The sequence below is a fragment of the Schistocerca americana genome, chromosome 8 (genome assembly GCF_021461395.2).
Source record: "Schistocerca americana isolate TAMUIC-IGC-003095 chromosome 8, iqSchAmer2.1, whole genome shotgun sequence".
Classification (NCBI taxonomy): domain Eukaryota; kingdom Metazoa; phylum Arthropoda; class Insecta; order Orthoptera; family Acrididae; genus Schistocerca; species Schistocerca americana.
In genome coordinates this window covers 253547249-253565448 of record NC_060126.1, presented here as the reverse complement: position 1 = coordinate 253565448, position 18200 = coordinate 253547249, and the positions used below count along the sequence as shown (strand labels likewise).

At 42.9% G+C, this 18200-nt stretch overlaps 1 protein-coding gene across 1 annotated transcript in view; it reads left to right on the top strand.

Annotated features, from left to right (window-relative positions):
• The window catches only part of LOC124545160 (guided entry of tail-anchored proteins factor 1-like), a 115630-nt gene extending 98463 nt beyond the window's left edge, over positions 1-17167 (top strand). The window contains exons 3-4 of the mRNA XM_047123994.1: positions 15905-15972; positions 16867-17167. Coding sequence (XP_046979950.1) covers positions 15905-15972; positions 16867-17058 — 260 coding nt within the window. The 3' untranslated portion in view covers positions 17059-17167. The remainder of the gene's footprint in view (positions 1-15904; positions 15973-16866) is intronic.
• The last annotated feature ends 1033 nt before the right edge of the window (positions 17168-18200 follow it).

The window sequence follows — 18200 nt, the reverse complement described above, 5'->3', positions numbered from 1 at the left end:
TTTGTCCATCAATTAAAAAAGATGCTTGGTGCTTGGGCTCATTCGTATATTCAACATCAACTATGCAAAATGAAATGGCACATATGAGCTGACATTGGGCAGTTTCAAGGTTCTAAGCCATGTCCCCGTTCATCTTGCAGACTCCCTTTCAGCATTGGACAGCTACTGATACATTCCACAGCAGTTGACGGGTGTACTCAGTGGGCAGAAGCTACACCCTCACAGAAGTTTCTGTCGAGACAACAGCAAAGACTATAATTGCCACCTCGTTAGTATGATTTGATTGCCCCCCTCCACATATCTACCTAATAGAGTTGGGAATTCCAAACCGTTTCGTTCTAATAATTGTCAAAGTTGTGTGGCTCCCAACATCATCATATGACAAACTACCATCCTGCCATCAGCAGGATGGTAGAAAAGTGACATCAGACACAGCCATCGTGTGCTACCTTGAGAAATGGAAAACCCCCTTTCATTGGTCCTTTTAGGCCTTTGCACAGTGTAAAAGCTGGAGATGGAGGCATCACTAGCAGAAATAGTGTACGGGGAGCAGTTATGCATTCTGGAAGATGATCTGACATGTGCACTGCTGCCATCCACAGCAGAACTACCACATCTGGTGCAGTATAGCTGAGACCACAAGGCTAAGATCCAACACCTACCTGCTTCACGCCATGCCAAACTCCTATTTTCATCCAGAAAGCTTTGGATTACAGTACTCATATTCCACTCAACACAGATCTAATCAGATTGCTGCTCCTACTACACAGACTGATCACTTTCTGATGTGACTAGGACTCCAATACCATGGAGATCGTTAAAATGTCAAAATCACAAAGATCTAATGAGTCAAGCCAGCATAAGTCCTACCTACATCCTTACCATGTTGACGTCATTAGTCTCACCACACTGGAGACACCCATGCAGACATCACCGGTTGTTATCAGCCTCTTCCACCACCCAGCAGCTGCACCATTGTTGTGTCAACAGACCAGACAAAACCCATCTGGCAAATAAAGTTCAAATTTCCTTACATTTCAGGTGACTCACATTATTGGGGGGGGGGGGGGGGGGAGGAATGGGGTTTGGGAGGAGAAGGCTGTGTGTGTCTAATCAATACAGAATGGACTGTAGTGTTTGTTACCACTGATATAAAGTTCATCTCTGAAGTTACTTTGTGTCAAGTCATCCTTTGTTGTTTGGAAATGTGTTTTTGTGTAATTAAAAATAGAAAGTAACTCATACATTTTATTGCCATGAACATTATTTTAGGGGGAGGGGTGGAACTGGGGTCATACACGCTTAAGCCAAGACTGTGGAAATGATCACAATTTGCTGTCCATAAAAATGAGGATTAACCTCGAATTCACCAAGAAGAGTGGATAAGGAAGCACTTTGGGAATTTGGTGATCTTGTAAGACCAAACTCCGAAAGATCAGTCTTGATAAGGAAGCACCAGTATTAAAAATATGGGACTAAATGGAGAAGTTTGTTTCCTTGTCACTTCCGACATCAGAATGACCACAAAGTCCAAAACATTCTTGGGATATCAAAGTTTTCACTATAGGCAACTGAGGAGAGAAGCAGTCTGAGGAAAACTGGTATCCACAATACCCAGGATCAAGGCAGGTATAAGAACCTGTGCTGGGAAATACAATGGAATTGTAGAAAAGACAGATCCACTTCAGTAGCAGTATCTGTGATGAAATAGAATAACATCACAAACAAATCAAGTATGTGATCTCTTCAAAAAACTTAATAGCATCAGAGCCAGTGAATTTAATTTTTGTATGTGGGAGGCAGCCGATGAGAATGCCTACCCTATCAGAGACAAGGACATTGCTGTTTTGAGGTGGAATCAGTACTGTGAAAAATTGTATTCTGGAATTAACAACAGAGTGGATGGTCAAGCAGTTGAGCAACTTACATTGGAACCTACAATCTTACACAGAAAAATAGAGAATGCAATTCAACATTTGAATAAGTGTAAATCCCCTGGTGTGGAAATTATATCTGGGGAGATGAGTAAAGAAATGGGGCAAGAAGGGATTAATATGCTGCATTCATTGTGTGCAACATTATGGGAAGCTGTGGAGTGGCCAGAAGACTGGTCGCACTCTCTCTTCCACCCCATATACAAGAAAGTGTCAATCAGGAACTGCTCCAACAAATGAACTATTGCTCTCATATCCCATGCAAACAACATTTTGCTCTACATCTTGAACCAGCATTTCAAGCCGTACATTCAGCCTCACATATCCACACATTTTAATGAAGGAAAAGGAGAAACTTTTGATTGTGTTTTCTAGGAAAACACAGACAAGTTCTGGCATGTCTGATTTCTTCAGGGAAGCAAAAGTTGTCAAACAGGATTGTGTTCTATTCCTCCAACTGTATGACATCAGTGCGGAACCTATGTCACTAGGAATGTCCACAATGGTTGGACTAAAGGCATATCAGTTGGTGGTAGAACTATTAACAATCTCTGATTTGGTGATGACACTGTGCTTTAGTCAGCAGTGATGATTAACTTTCTGAGAAACTAAGAAAAATAAAGTACATTGGTTTACCATATGAATTAGACACCAGCCTCAGCGAGTCAAAACTTGTGCTAACTGATTGAAGAGCACAGGTTCAACTTGCAAGTCAATTAAAAGAACTGAAAGTCACGCATTCTTTCATCTATCCAAATTTACGGCTGGATTCAAGACTTCCTTGCAGTTAGCACTCAATACATCAGTCTTAATGGAACAAAATGGACAGGTGTAAAGGTAACTTCCGGAGTACCTCAAGGAAGTGTGACAGGACTGTTACTGTTTACAATATATATAAATGATCTAGTAGAAAGTGTTGTATGCTCTTTAAGACTTTTGCAGATGATGCTATTGTCTGTAACAAAATAGCAACGCCAGAAGATAGTTATGATTTGCAGAATGATCTCCAGAGAATTGATGAATGGCACAGGCTCTGGTAGTTGATACTGAACATAAATAAATTTAACATATACATAGGAAAAGAGGTCCACTACTGCACAGCTACACTATTGATGACAGACTGCTGGAAACAGTATCTACCATAAAATATCTATTAGTAACTGTCCAGAGCGACCTTAAGTGGAATAGAACAAATAGTGGAAATAGTAGATGCCAAACTCAGATTCATAGCAAGAATGTTAAGGAAATGTAACTCATCCATGAAGGAAGTGGCTTATAAGGCACTTGTTCAACTGATTCTTCAGTGTTGTTTATCTATCTGGGATCCCTACCAGATAGGTGTGATAGAAGAGATAGAGAAGGTCCAATTTCATCAAGGGATTGTGTAGCCAGTGTGAGAGTGTTACAGAGATGCTCAACAAACTCCATTGGCAGATGTTACAAAGAGACGTTGTGCATCATGGAGAGATTTACTATTGAAATGTCCAGAGAACACTTTCTTGGAAGAGTCAGACAATATATTACTTCCCCACACACACATCTTGTGTAGTGATGATAAGGAGAAAATTTGAGAAATTGGGACCAATACAGAGGTGTACCAATAATCATTCCTTCCATGCACTATTTGCGAGTGGAAAGAGGTTGGAGGTGGTACAAAAAGTACCCTCTGCCTCACACTATTAGGTTGCTTGCAGATTATGATATAGGTAGATAGGTATTCTCATGTCAACCAAAAATTCTCCAGTTCTTTGGCTATAGTGTGAGAAGACATGGAGAAAATCTAGAGAAAATAGTCACGGAAGGAAAGATTGAGGGCAAGAGACTAAGGGGAAGAGCACCAAGCAGATAGACACATCAAATCAAGATCATCTCCAGTCTAAATCTTCAGCAGGCTTTGAGGGAAGATGGTAAACATCTGGGATCAAGTCACTTGGTTTATGGGGTCAGTGTGCACAGCAATGAGCATGACAACTGGCATTAATGGTGGTGGTGACGAGGCCTTATTGGAAAAGTAAATTAAAAATGGTGGAATAATATGCAAAACAAAGTATTAAACTTATTGCCTATAATGCTGGGTTGTAGGCCATTCGCACAGTGTATCCTGTAATTCTTATCTACACAGTCGACGTAATTATATATGGTAATGACAGAAAATTCTAGGTACTTCTACCAAATTGAGCAGGACAGTTTGCTGCTATTGTTTCACAGTTGTGATGTAAAGAGCCATTTATTATTGGTGAAAATGTAATTCATCAAAAATAGATAGATTTATAAACATATTTCCAGTGATAGTTGCATTATATTCTATTCCGTGATACGGTTATAAATGGAAATTGTATCAATATTCTTGTCATGTGTTTCTGATGAAGATTGACATTGTGAATTGTGGTTTATTAGTCTCATAACGTACATAATCTAAATCATTTGATTCAGGTACAGGAGACACGTCAAAATTTTGGAAGTTTTACCATATACATACAACACCTAATTTTAACAAATGGTACCATAACAATAATACAATATAAAAATACATGTACAATAAAAAACTAACAATTAATTACAACAGTTGATTTTAACAAATGGTATCATAATAATAATACAATACACATACAATAAAAGACTAACAATTAATTACCCCTTGCTCAAATTATCATGTCATCCTCTATGAATTCCTCTACTGAATAGTAGCATTTCTCCCGCAGAATCTGCTGTAGCCTTATTTTTAGACTCTCTGGCTTCATATTAAATATATTTTTGCCCATTAGCTTGTTATATATTGTCATCCCCATATACTGTGGAGTTCGTGCATATAATTTCAAATGGTGTGTGGGTAACATAAAATTATTTTTATTTCTTGTGTTTTATGTGTGGTTAAAATGATTTTCCTCAAATAACTTTTGTCTGCTGTGCACAAAGATTATAATTTCATAAATGTATATGGAGGGAACTGTTAGGATTTGCAGGTTCCGAAATAATGGGTGACAAGATTCTGTTTGTTGTGCACTACACATGTATCTTATTATTTTCTTTTGCAGTTTCAGTATTCGAGATATACTACTTGAATTTCCCCAGAAAATGATACCATGCCTAATGACAGATTCAAAATAACTATGATATGCTATTTTTAGTGTACTCATGTCAGTAGAGTTTGCTAGTATTTGCATTGCAAATGCAAAGCTGCTTAGTTTATTTGATAGGAACTCATTATGTGTACTCCAGTTTAAGTTGTTGTCCACATTTAGTCCAAGGAATTTGACTGTGTTAACTTCTTCCATAGGATGATTGTGATGATGTATTTTAAGATCCACACATTTCAAATGTTCGGTTTTGAAATGTACCATATTGGTTTTTGCAATATTCAGCTTCAAGCCATTTAACTGGAACCAGTTTTCTAGAGTACCCATTGTGCTCACAATGGAGCTCTGAATTTTTTCTGCATCATCTTCAATTACAACAGAAGTGTCATCCGCAAACAGAACTGATGGGGAATTTATATTTATGGGCAAGTCATTTACATAGAATAGGAACAGAATTGGCCCCAAAATAGAGCCTTGAGGCACACCTTGTGATACTGTACTCCATTTAGAATAATAATTCACTGCATTTGATGTGACACTTACCCTTTGCTTTGTGTTGTGCAAGTATGATGTGAGCCATTTCAGAGGTTTGTCCTTAATCCCATATTTGTTTAATTTGTAGATAAGCAAGTCATGGTTCACCAAGTCAAAAATGCTTTTGAAAGATCGCAGAAGATACCTGCGACTTTACTCCTCTGATCCAATGATTTGCATATCTTCTCAATAAAGTTATTTACTGCATCCAGTGTGTTTTTTCCTTGTTGGAATCCAAATTGGTTACTGACAATAATATCATGTTTTACGATAAATTTTTTTATCTGATTTGCAGCTACTTTTTCCAACACTTTTGGCAGGATTGGGAGAATAGAAATAGGGCGATAGTTTCCCCTATCTTCCCTCAACCCTTTCTTGAACAGGAGTCTCACTTTGACATATTTTAACACATCAGGAAAGCACCCCTGTTCAAAAGATTGGTTGATTATTTTAGCTAGCGGGGGTGCTATTATGTCATATACTGCTTTAATCACTTTACTTGGTGTCCCATCCCACCCAGCAGAATTTTTATTTTTTAATGACAATATAACATTTTTAACATCCTTTATTGTGACTTTTTTTTAAATCTGTGAGATACTCAGCTTCTTGGTCGAGTCCAAAGGCATTTACTTTACTCTGATATCTTGCTACATCAACTTCTGACTTTGCTAAATTTATGAAGAATTCATTTAAACACTCTGATATTTGAGCTGGGTTTACAACAACATTATCATCTACTTTAATTTTAGTTATTTCATTACTACTGACTTTAACATCTAACTCAGATTTGACAACAGACCACACTGCCTTTGTCTTACTGTTATGTTGTAAAATAAACTTATTGTTTGCCATTTGTTTTGCTGCCTTTACAACTTTTTTGAATATCTAACACTCGTAAATGCTTATAGTTTAAACAACATTAAAACATGATCAAGATGGAAAATTACAATCAACAGTGCGAATAGTGGCTGACTTCTGTAATGATTTTCTGTCATTTACTGACCACATTGAAATTCTAGGATGATGGTATGCAAATCTGGGACTGTTTTCCCTTGTTAGGCTCTGTTAATTAATTCTGATCAATATTCAAAACATCCAGTTGTTTGCAAAAAAATTTAGATGATTACTTTTTTTTTTTTTATTTCTGAGGCAACAAGTCTTTTCTCTACTACCGTGATGATGTTTCACTTCACAGAGCCTGAATTATTATATCATAATTTGAAGAAATTTAGGTGAGTCTGCTGAACATTAATTCTTCATTAAATGTACTAGAGCCAGCTATGGAGAATTTCCTGAAGATGTAATAGTAAAATGAGGTTCTACATAACATGAGTTACATGACTAGTTTATTTGGAGTTAACAATGGCAAAAGTCCAGAGGCTTTCAGTAATATGACATTCATAAGTATTTCCAATTATTCATACTAGATATTAATGCTCTCTCCAGTCTTGGGATGCACTTAAAACCATTCAAAAAATCCCAGAAGGGAAAAAAATGTGTATCGTACCAATGTTTGGAACCAAACCTTGCCTGTTGCTGGCAGTGCATGAATGTGCAAATCAGAAGGTTTGGTTTCACTTTTCAGTCTGCCAACAACTACCTTTTGTGTTCAAAATACTGTGATGTGTCACAGGATGCAAAGAGCTTTTGAACACACCACTCATGAAGATAAGAAATTCTGGTTTTGTGCTTGTTGCTAACTCCACTTTCCTTTTGCTCATTCTCAAGCAGTATGTTCATAATTTGCAACCACCATGGTCTATAGGCTTAGTTTATTAATATTCTGAAAAGCATAACACATTTGCAGATATACCAGTTGATCTTTCAGTTTCTTGGTAGTATTCTGTGCATTATGCCTGCTTTCCACTTAATGCCAATGTTTTATATTTCTGTTTAATGTGTTGCTATTAAGTTTTAGGACAAGACAGGATCAGCTTAATGCTTGAATAGCTGATGGCATTTAATTTTTTTGTCACTGTAAATCTATTTTCCTCAGCACTGATGCTATTTTATTAAAATTGTAGATATATTCCCCCTCATGTCCCATCCACCTGTTCTTAGCTCTACTGGGTCATTCATGCCAAAGAAATACTAGCAGGAAGTTGGGAACTGCTTAAAACAACATGACTGAATGCAGTGACCTGTCAGCAACGTAACATAAACCTAATTATGAAAAGAAAAGATTGCTACTCACCATGTAGCGGAATTGTTGAGTTGCAGAGAGGCACAACAAAAGGACTACTGAACACATAAGCTTCAGGCCTATTTTGAACTACACACACACACACACGCACACACACACGCACACACACACACACTCCTGTAAAACCACATCAACCAAGCCCACATCTGCAGTAACGAGCGATTCCTCTCACAACGTACTGAGGGTCTCACTGAAGCCTTCACAGACTGTAATTATCCTCCCAACCTTGTACAAAAACATATCTCCCTTGCCTTATCTTTCCAGTCCCCCACCACCTCCCAGAGTCCCACCATCCCACCAGAGAGGAGCATTCCCTTCGTGTCTCACTACCACCCAGTACTGGAGCAACTAAATTACATTCTCCACCAGGGTTTTGACTAGCTCTTGTTGTGCCTTGAAATGAGAAATGTCCTGCCCACTATCCTTCCCACCCCTACCACAGTGGCATTCTGTCCACCACCAAAACTTCACAATATATTTGTCCATCCCTACACAACCCCTGCTCCCACTCCCTTACCTCAGGGGTCATAACCCTGTAATAGACCTAGATGTAAGACATGCCCTATACATCCTCCACCACCACCTCCTACACCAGTCCAGTCACAAACATCACTTATCCCATCAAAGGCAGGGCTACCTGTGAAACAAGTAATGTAATCTATAAACTAAGCTGTGCAACCACTGTGCTGCATTCTATGTGGGCATGACAACCAACTAGCTGTGTGTGTGCACGAATGGCCACGGTCAAACTGTGACCAAGAAACAAGTCGACCACTCTGTTGCTGAACACACTGCAAAACATGACATCCTCCATTTGGATGACTGCAATCCTTCTGGCCTCAACCTTTGTTAGTCATGGTGCTCACCCATCCAGCCCCTTCCCTGTTCCCATTCCGGCACTACACTAACCTCATTCCAACATTCCAGTTAGTCTTTTTACTTCTCTCCTTTTCCTCTACCTCCTCCCTCCCCCATCTCTTGCCTGCCTTCCGTCTAACCTCCAGAACTTCGCTGTCTGTTACCCCTACCCTACTATCCCCCCATCTTCACACCCCAACCTCCTCCTTACCCCACCCAGTCGCCATTCCCATCACGCACTTGTGCTGCTGCTTGCAGTGTGGCTTCAGTTGCCTGAGAGTGCAGGTGTGTGTGTGTGTGTGTGTGTGTGTGTGTGTGTGTGTGTGTGTGTGTGTCTGTGTGTGTCTGTGTGTGTGCGGTCTAATTTTGACGAAGGCCTTACTGGCCGAAAGCTTTATTTATGACAGTCTTTTTATTGTGCCTATCTATCTGCAACTCAGAATCTCCGCTTTATTGTGAATAGCAACCTTCCTTTTCATAATATTGTTGCAAAGAATATATCATTAACTTTCAACTACCTACTGCTGACGACGAAAACTAAATTGCACAGTAGTGGGTGATGAAGCCCAGATTGACTGCAACTGTTGTAGATCTATCTTCATACACTGTAAATGCATACTACCTTGTTTACTCCATGCTAAGGGCATAATTTTAGCAGGGGAAAAAATAAAACTTTTTCTGACCAGGGAACGAAAGTTACCCGCAAAGGGCCAAAGTAACCTGAGATTGCGGTATATCTTTTAGAGTAGATTAATGGGAACCGTTGAAACCACATCTATCATAAATGTTCCTTCATCACATTGGATAGGCACATAAACAGTCTTTGACATAATAGCAGTTACACCATCTCCACATAGTGTATGGCCCCGTGGAAAATATAGCTGACAAATCTGTGCGCTCTGAATAACAATACAATTCCATAAGTTGAGTTGCAACATTTGTGTCCATCCAGGATTTTCTGGTATTATACAATTATAGTAACAGTAGTAATGATAGTAATAGTAGTAGTAGTAGTAGTAGTAGTAGCAGTAGTAATAATAATAATAATAATAATAATAAATGTTTGTGACTGCATATGAACATTTAAATATGATTACATGATTCTCATTTTCATATTTGGTTGGATATTTCTGCTAAAAGTGTGTGTGTGTGTGTGTGTGTGTGTGTGTGTGTGTGTGTGTGTGTGTGTTTTTTTTTTTTTTTTTTTGTGGTTTTAGGGCGCAAAACTTCTATGGTCATTAGCGCCCAGCCCGTGACGTAGAAAACAGGAAAAAAACGAAATTTAAAATCAGCAGCAATGGGAACAAAGTCATAAAATTTGAGAAACTAAAGGCAGAAGGAATGCTTAAAAATCCACTATAGAAAGGGGTTGGTCGTCCCCCAAAAAAAAAGGGTTCAAATGACTTGACGTCATTTCACTGTCACTAATAAACTGTAGAACGCGATCAGCTGAGCGCGTGTCATCTGCTAAAATCGACGATAGATCAGGCGATAGCTGTAGACGGGAGCGTAACGGATTAAAATAGGGGCATTCAATTAAAAGGTGTCTGACCGTCCACGGCTGAGAGCAGTGGGGACAGAGTGGGGGAGGATCACCGCTTAAAAGATGTCGATGACTAAAAAGACAGTGCCCTATCCGGAGTCTAGCTAAAATTACCTCCTCCCGACGACGCGTTCGGGAGGAAGAGGTCCATGCGCAAGGAAGGGCTTTCACTTCCCGCAATTTATTATGGGGAAGTGTTGACCAATGCGCATGCCATAAATGAGCAACTTGGCGACATAAACCGCTCCGTAGATCGGTAAACGGAAGAGACTGAATAGCTGGCCGAGGAAGAGAGACTGCAGCCTTGGCCGCTATATCGGCCGCCTCATTTCCACAGATACCAGCGTGTCCCGGGAGCCAGAGGAACGCCACTGAGACGCCCCCCAGGTGGAGCAAGCGCAGACAGTCCTGAATCCGGTGGACCAGAGGGTACACAGGGTAAAGAGCTTTGAGACTGAGGAGAGAGCTGAGAGAATCTGAGCAGATTACGTACTGTATCCGCCGATGGCTGCGGATGTAGTGGACAGCTTGGAGAATAGCGTAAAGCTCCGCAGTATAAACCGAACACTGGTCGGGAAGCCGAAAGTGATTTGGGGTGTCGCCAACAATATAGGCACTCCCTACACCTAACGATGTTTTCGAGCCATCGGTGTAAATAAATGTGGCTTCCGTCATTTGTGCACATAGAGCAGCAAATGCCCGACGGTAAGCAAGTGTAGGGGTACCATCCTTGGGAAAGTGACATAGGTCTCTGAGCAAGTCGATCCGGGGACGGAGCCAAGGCGGTGCTGTACCCCAAGTTGTCAAGAAGGTTTTAGGAAAGCGGAAGGAAAGAGAATGGAGCAGTTGACGGAAGCGGACTCCCGGGGGTAGTAGGGAGGAGGAGCGGCCTGCATACCCGACATCAAAGGAGGCGTCAAAAAAAAGGTCATGGGCTGGATTAGCAGGCATGGAAGACAGATGGCTAGCATAACGACTCAGAAGGACTGCCCGCCGATTGGATAGCGGAGGTTCAGCAGTCTCAGCATAAAGGCTTTCCACAGGGCTGGTGTAAAAAGCTCCAGACACTAAACGTAATCCACGGTGGTGGAGAGAGTCGAGACGCCGAAGAATAGACGGCCGAGCAGAGGAGTAGACTATGCTTCCATAATCCAATTTCGAGCGCACTAAGGCGCGATAGAGGCGGAGAAGGACCACTCGGTCCGCTCCCCAAGAGGTGCCATTCAGGACACGGAGGGTGTTAAGGGAACGCAGACAGCGAGCCGAAAGATAGGAAACGTGGGAGGACCAGCACAGTTTTCTGTCAAACATAAGACCCAAGAATTTAGCGACGTCGGAAAACGGAAGGTTGACGGGACCTAGATGTAAGGAGGGCGGAAGAAACTCCTTACGTCGCCAAAAATTAACACAAACGGTCTTACTGGGTGAGAAACGGAAGCCGGTTTCGATGCTCCACGAGTGGAGGCGATCGAGACATCCTTGAAGACGTCGTTCAAGAAGGCTGGTCCGTTGAGAGCTGTAGTAGATCGCAAAATCGTCCACAAAGAGGGAGCCCGAGACATCAGGAAGGAGACAATCCATAATTGGATTAATGGCGATGGCAAACAGTACAACACTCAGCACGGAGCCCTGGGGTACCCCGTTTTCTTGGGAGAAAGTACGGGAGAGAGTAGTGTTCACCCGCACCCTAAATGTGCGCTCTGCTATAAATTCGCGAAGAAAAAGGGGCAGCCGGCCTCGAAAGCCCCAAGAGAACAGTGTGCGAAGGATGCCTGTCCTCCAACAGGTATCGTATGCTCTCTCCAGATCAAAAAATATTGCTACCGTTTGGCGTTTTCGGAGAAAATTGTTCATGATATAAGTGGAGAGAGCAACAAGATGGTCAACGGCTGAACGATGTTGTCGGAATCCGCATTGGGCTGGTGTTAAAAGACTGCGGGATTCCAGCCACCAAGCTAAACGGTAATTCACCATACGCTCCAAAACCTTACAGACACTACTCGTGAGAGAAATGGGGCGATAGCTAGAGGGGAGATGTTTGTCCTTTCCAGGTTTCGGAACGGGAACGACAATAGCTTCCCGCCATCGCCTGGGAAAGGTACTGTCGGTCCAAATTCGATTATAAAGGCGAAGGAGGTAACGCAGGCTATGGGTTGATAAATGCAGCAACATTTGGACATGGATACCATCCGGTCCTGGGGCGGAGGAGCGAGAAGAAGAGAGTGCATGTTGGAGTTCGCGCATGGAGAAAACAGTATTGTAGCTTTCGCGATTTTGAGAGGAGAAAGCAAGATGTCGCACTTCCGCTGCACGTTTCTTCGGGAGAAACGCTGGCGGGTAATTTGAAGAGCTCGAAATCTCAGCAAAGTGCTGACCCAATGAGTTAGAAATTGCGACGGGGTCCACTAAGGTATCATGCGCGACAGTGAGCCCAGAGACCGGGGAGAAACTAGGCGCGCCTGAGAACCGTCGAAGCCGACTCCAAACTTCCGAGGAGGGAGTGAAGGTGTTAAATGAGCTAATAAAGAATTTCCAGCTTGCCTTCTTGCTATCGCGGATGACGCGACGGCATCGCGCACGAAGCTGCTTATATCGGATACAGTTGGCCAAAGTTGGATGGTGACGGAAAATGCGAAGAGCACGTCGCCGCTCACGTATTGCGTCACGGCATGCCTCGTTCCACCAAGGAACTGGGGGGCGCCGGGGCAATTCGGAGGTGCGTGGTATTGAACGTTCCGCAGCTGTGAGAATAACGTCGGTAAAATGTGTGACCTCATCGTCGACGCTGGGAAAGCGACGGTCATCGAATGTCGCTAGAGACGAAAAAAGTGTCCAATCGGCTTGGGCAAACTTCCAGCGTCGCGAGCGCATATATGGCAGTTGAGGCTGCAGTCGAAGAACACATGGAAAGTGGTCACTCGAGTGTGTATCATCAAGGGCGAACCATTCGAAGCGCCGAGCTAGCGGAACAGTACCGACCGCAAGGTCCAAATGAGATAAATTTGCCGTGGAGGCAGACAAAAATGTGGGGACCCCAGTGTTGAGGCAGACTAGATCCGCTTGGTGGAAGACGTCTAGCAATAGTGAGCCACGTGGACAAGGATGTGGAGATCCCCAAAGCGGGTGGTGGGCATTGAAGTCCCCAACCAGCAAATAGGGGGGTGGAAGCTGATCAAGAAGATGAAGGAGATCAGCTCGTGCCAGTGGTGTAGACGATGGAATGTATACCGTACATAGAGAGAACGTGTATCCAGAAAGGGAAAGACGGACAGCGACAGCTTGGAAGGAACTGTTTAAGGGGATTGGGTGATAATGGAGAGTATCATGGAGCAGAATCATGAGTCCTCCATGGGCTGGAGTGCCTTCAACGGAGGGGAGGTCATATCGGACGGTCTGAAAATGAGGGAGAACAAAGCGGTCATGGGGACGCAGCTTTGTTTCCTGAAGACAGAAGATGACCGGCGAGTAGGATCGTAAGAGGATCGACAATTCATCCCGATTGGCTCGAATGCCGCGGATATTCCAGTGGATAATGGACATAGGGTGAACAGAAAATGGAGAAACGTGACCAAGGGTGCTGTCAACTCAACGACTGCTCAGAGCTTGCGACCGACAGCATGGAATGGCATTCAGTCGAAGGCAGAAGATCCTGATCCATAGGTTGGTCAGGAGCAGCTCCTGCCACCAACGATCGGCCAGTTGACCGGCCACCAGCAGTGCGCCTCGGCGACACAGAAGATGGCCGAGGGCGATTTCCGCCAGGTGGTGCTGTAGTTGGGACACGCCTTGGCGGAGAAGGAGAGGAACTGTGTTTCTTCGTAGCCTTCTTGGAGGTATGATGTTTAGATGAAGGAGGAACCGTTGGTTGTGAAGTTGCAGTACGTAAAAACTCTTCACGAGAATGCTCTTTTTTCAAAGACTTGGCGTCTGACTTTTGGGCTCGAGATTTAGCAGAACCCGACGAAGGGTGAGCCATAGAGTGGGCAGGCGAAAGTGGTGAGGTTGAACGGGCGATCTTTGCGCTGGCCGATCTGACGACCGTGGTACTAAATGTGAGGTCGCAAGTCTGCGTGGCCGCCTCCTTTGTTGGCCGAGGAGAAGCAAGGACAGTGCTGTATTTTCCTTTCTGAGGCACGGTGGGCTGTCGACTGGCGAGTAACTTTCGAGCAGCAAAGGTCGACACCTTTTCCTTCACTCTTATTTCCTGGATGAGCTTTTCATCCTTAAAAACGGGGCAATCTCGAGAGGAAGCAGCGTGGTCACCCATACAGTTGATGCAGTGAGGGGATGGAGGTGGACAAGCACCCTCATGGGCATCCTTGCCACACGTAACACATTTGGCCGGATTGGAACAGGACTGGCTGGTGTGATTGAACCGCTGACATCGATAGCAATGCGTAGGGTTTGGGACATAAGGGCGAACGGAAATTATCTCATAGCCTGCTTTGATTTTTGATGGGAGTTGAACTTTGTCAAATGTCAAGAAGACAGTGCGGGTTGGAATGATGTTCGAGTCAACCCTTTTCATAACCCGATGAACAGCGGTGACGCCCTGGTCAGACAGGTAGTGCTGAATTTCTTCGTCAGACAATCCATCGAGGGAGCGTGTATAAACGACTCCACGCGAGGAATTTAAGGTACGGTGCGGTTCCACCCGGACAGGGAAGGTGTGGAGCAGAGAAGTATGCAGCAATTTTTGAGCCTGGAGGGCACTGTGTGTTTCTAACAACAGGGTACCATTCCGTAATCTGGAACAAGACTTTACAGGACCCGCAATTGCGTCGACACCTTTCTGAATAATGAAAGGGTTGACCGTGGAAAAGTCGTGACCTTCGTCAGACCGAGAAACAACAAGGAACTGTGGCAACGATGGAAGAACCGTCTGTGGCTGAGACTCAGTGAACTTACGTTTGTGAGCAGACATAGTGGAAGGTGAGGAAACCATTGCGGAAGAATCCCCCATGATTACCGGCGTCTCCGATGGCGCGCTCCTCCCTTGTGGGGGCCCTCACCGAGGGCACACCCGCCTTAGGTGATTGTTCACACCTCAGGTCACACCTCCCGACAAACGGACGGAGGGACCGATCGGCACTTTCGGAAGGTATCAGCTCGGGTAATCACCCCTCCCTGGGCCTGGCCGTTACCAGGGGGTACGTACGTGTCCTACCTGTCTACCCGGGGCGGGGAATTACGCGTTACCCCGTCACCGGCTACGCATGGAAGTGCGTGGGTCGGCCTTCAGACACGCACAGGGAGGAAAAAAGAGAAAGGGAAAGGAAAGAAAAGGGGGTCTCAAACGCGGCAGCGGAGAAAAGGGCAAGGAGAAGAGGGAAGGAAAAGAGAAGGACAGAGGAAGGACGAGGACTTGCAAGTGTAAAAGCAAGGAATTTGGAACAGTTTCAAGCGTCCGTCTCCGGACGTAGGCACAAACCATACTCCCAGAGGGGGAGAAAGGGAAGGAAAGAGACAGTGGTGAGGGGGGGGGGGGGCCAAGATGGGGGACGGGGAGGGATGCGGAAAGGGAAGGGAAGGTATGCAGCCCGGAAAGGAAGGAGGGCCACATTAGCTCGGGGTCCCGTGCTCGCTACGCACGTGTCCACAAAAGAGTTGTGGACCCCCTGGGGGTGTGTGTGTGTGTGTGTGTGTGTGTGTGTGTGTGTGTGTAAAAACCTAATACTATGAACTATAACCCTGGTATCAGTGAGCTCTGTGTGTGTGCACTATAATTCTTACGATTTTTTCCCCTCTGTTACAGCTGCTTCACGACTGGAATCACAAGCAAAAACCAAAATTGCTGTTTTATATGCTGCACAATTGGTGTTGGTGAGTTTGAATAAGAAACTTTGAAACATAAAACATGTAGAATAATTATATATGTAATTTGTATATTGGTATTCAGTCAGTAAGAAAATTGGCTGTGAAAGGCAAGGGTCCAGGTTTCAGAGATAGCCCAGCATGTGCTTTGAAACTATCAAGGAGTTTCACTATAGTTCACTTTGGGATGCGCTTTTTTGTGTCAGCGTGGCAATGCTACTCTGTAGACAGGGCAAGAGAGAGAGAGAGAGAGAGAGAGAGAGAGAGAGAGAGAGCGGGGGGGGGGAGTGTGTTAAATTCTGTGGACTGGTATGATCAAAATACATATTGGCAACACTGTGTGAAAGTTACAGAAACTTTAGTTCTGAGTGTGTATCTCATATTATTTTGAGTTTCTATTGCTATCACTTATAAATCTTGGTATGAACAACACTTATCATAATGATGTACTCCTTAGCAGGCATGACAATATGTTCTAGAAGATTAGACTACTTAAATATTTGACAATAATGTGTAACCTAGGAATTTGTAACGAAAGTACATTGTGTATTTATGAACTGATTACTTCCAGTACCCGCGTCCTCAACGTAGGTGGGTTCCTCTCATCCTATAGTCTGAGTCACCTGCCCATACCTTGTAATCTTCTCCAATCTATCCCGCTCTCCTCTCTGAGGAAGGAACTGTTAGTTCCACAGATAGGTAGTGTATCACTTTTACATGTGTTGGATAGGCAGTATTCCGTATGTTGCCTCCTAAAAGTAAGTGCTGGCGAGCAATTCTGTCTCGTAATTCAGCAGTTTTCTCAATGGAATTTTCCTTTGATACAATGAAACAAGATCTTTGTCATATATTCCGACTTATTTATCCATATGTTTCCTTTAGTAATGCCTTGTTAACTTACAGGGCATCATTACCTGCTGCTTTGTCTGGATGTATAAGCATGTACCTGTTGCAACTTTTCCACCAAATTGGATGAAACCTTTCGGTGCATTTCTCTCATGGCCATCTGGCATTGATGGTGGTATAAGTATTGTTATTTGGTTGTTTTGTGTTGGACACATTGCAAGAAAAGCAGCTAAGCAGTTTTGTATTTGAGTGTGCTAAATATTGTGTATGTCAAGATGCCTAATTTTGTTATGAGAACAGTACTTGTATTTCCATCCCAAAGAAATATTTTAAAAATAAACATTTTGTTGCTGAGAAATTCTTCCTGTTTTGTTCCTTCTTCATTTGATATGTGTGAAGCCACTGGAGCAGAAAATGTAAACGTATGTCATTTGTTTTAATTTATACAGTGCAGTCTAGGATGTCTAATATACTAGGTGCACTATCTACTAACTATACTGGTAAAAGATAATTACTTTTCAGTATTTTGAGAAAAAAAGGCTATCACCTAGCCCTAAGTCCAAATTTAGGTGTTTACAATACTGCTGTATATACTGTATTTTACAGACTATAAGATGCCCTCTTTTCTCCAAAAAATTGCCTCCAAAATTCAGGTGTGTCTTATACCCAAAATTAATTTAAAAATGTCCAGTGTTTGATTTAAAATTCCCACCAGTCCTAAAAAATGACCATATATTTGCTGCCACAGGAAGCCTATCTCTACCTGGCCACACTGGATTCAACTGGCAGCAGCAGTGCACTGATGCAATGAACATGAGTTGTGGTGATTCACAAGTTTGCTAACACTGTCTCCCTCCCACCCCACCATCACAAACCCAAAACACTGTCTTAGCTTATGATGCATCACTGCAGTCTATGGTGACACTGAACTTGAATTGAAAGTTTGAAAGTGATTTGTGATATCAGTAACAGTACAATATTTTTGTTAGTAGCTAATTTTGTAATGGAAAGAAATAAAAGGTATATGAAGAAGGAGGTTCAGATGACGATTTTCAGGGATTTTGAGGGTCAGTTCAGTTTTATGAACTAAGATTTTTTTTAAAGCCTGGCTTTGCAGTCTAATAATACAAATGGTAAAAATGTTATTTAAAAAAAATTAAGGTGTACCTTATAGTCTGTAAAATAAGGTGGTATTGCTCAAGTGTTGAATGAAAAACAGACAGCATTATTAACCCTTAACCCGAAACATCATTCTCTCAGACGCATTATTTATTTTAAACACTGAGTGTGGTAGCACTGCTAAAAACAACAGCCTCTCTTTTTCAGTACCTTCATTTTAATATTTGTTGCAAGTAAAGCAACATTCAACAATTAGCTTGACTTTGTTGGTC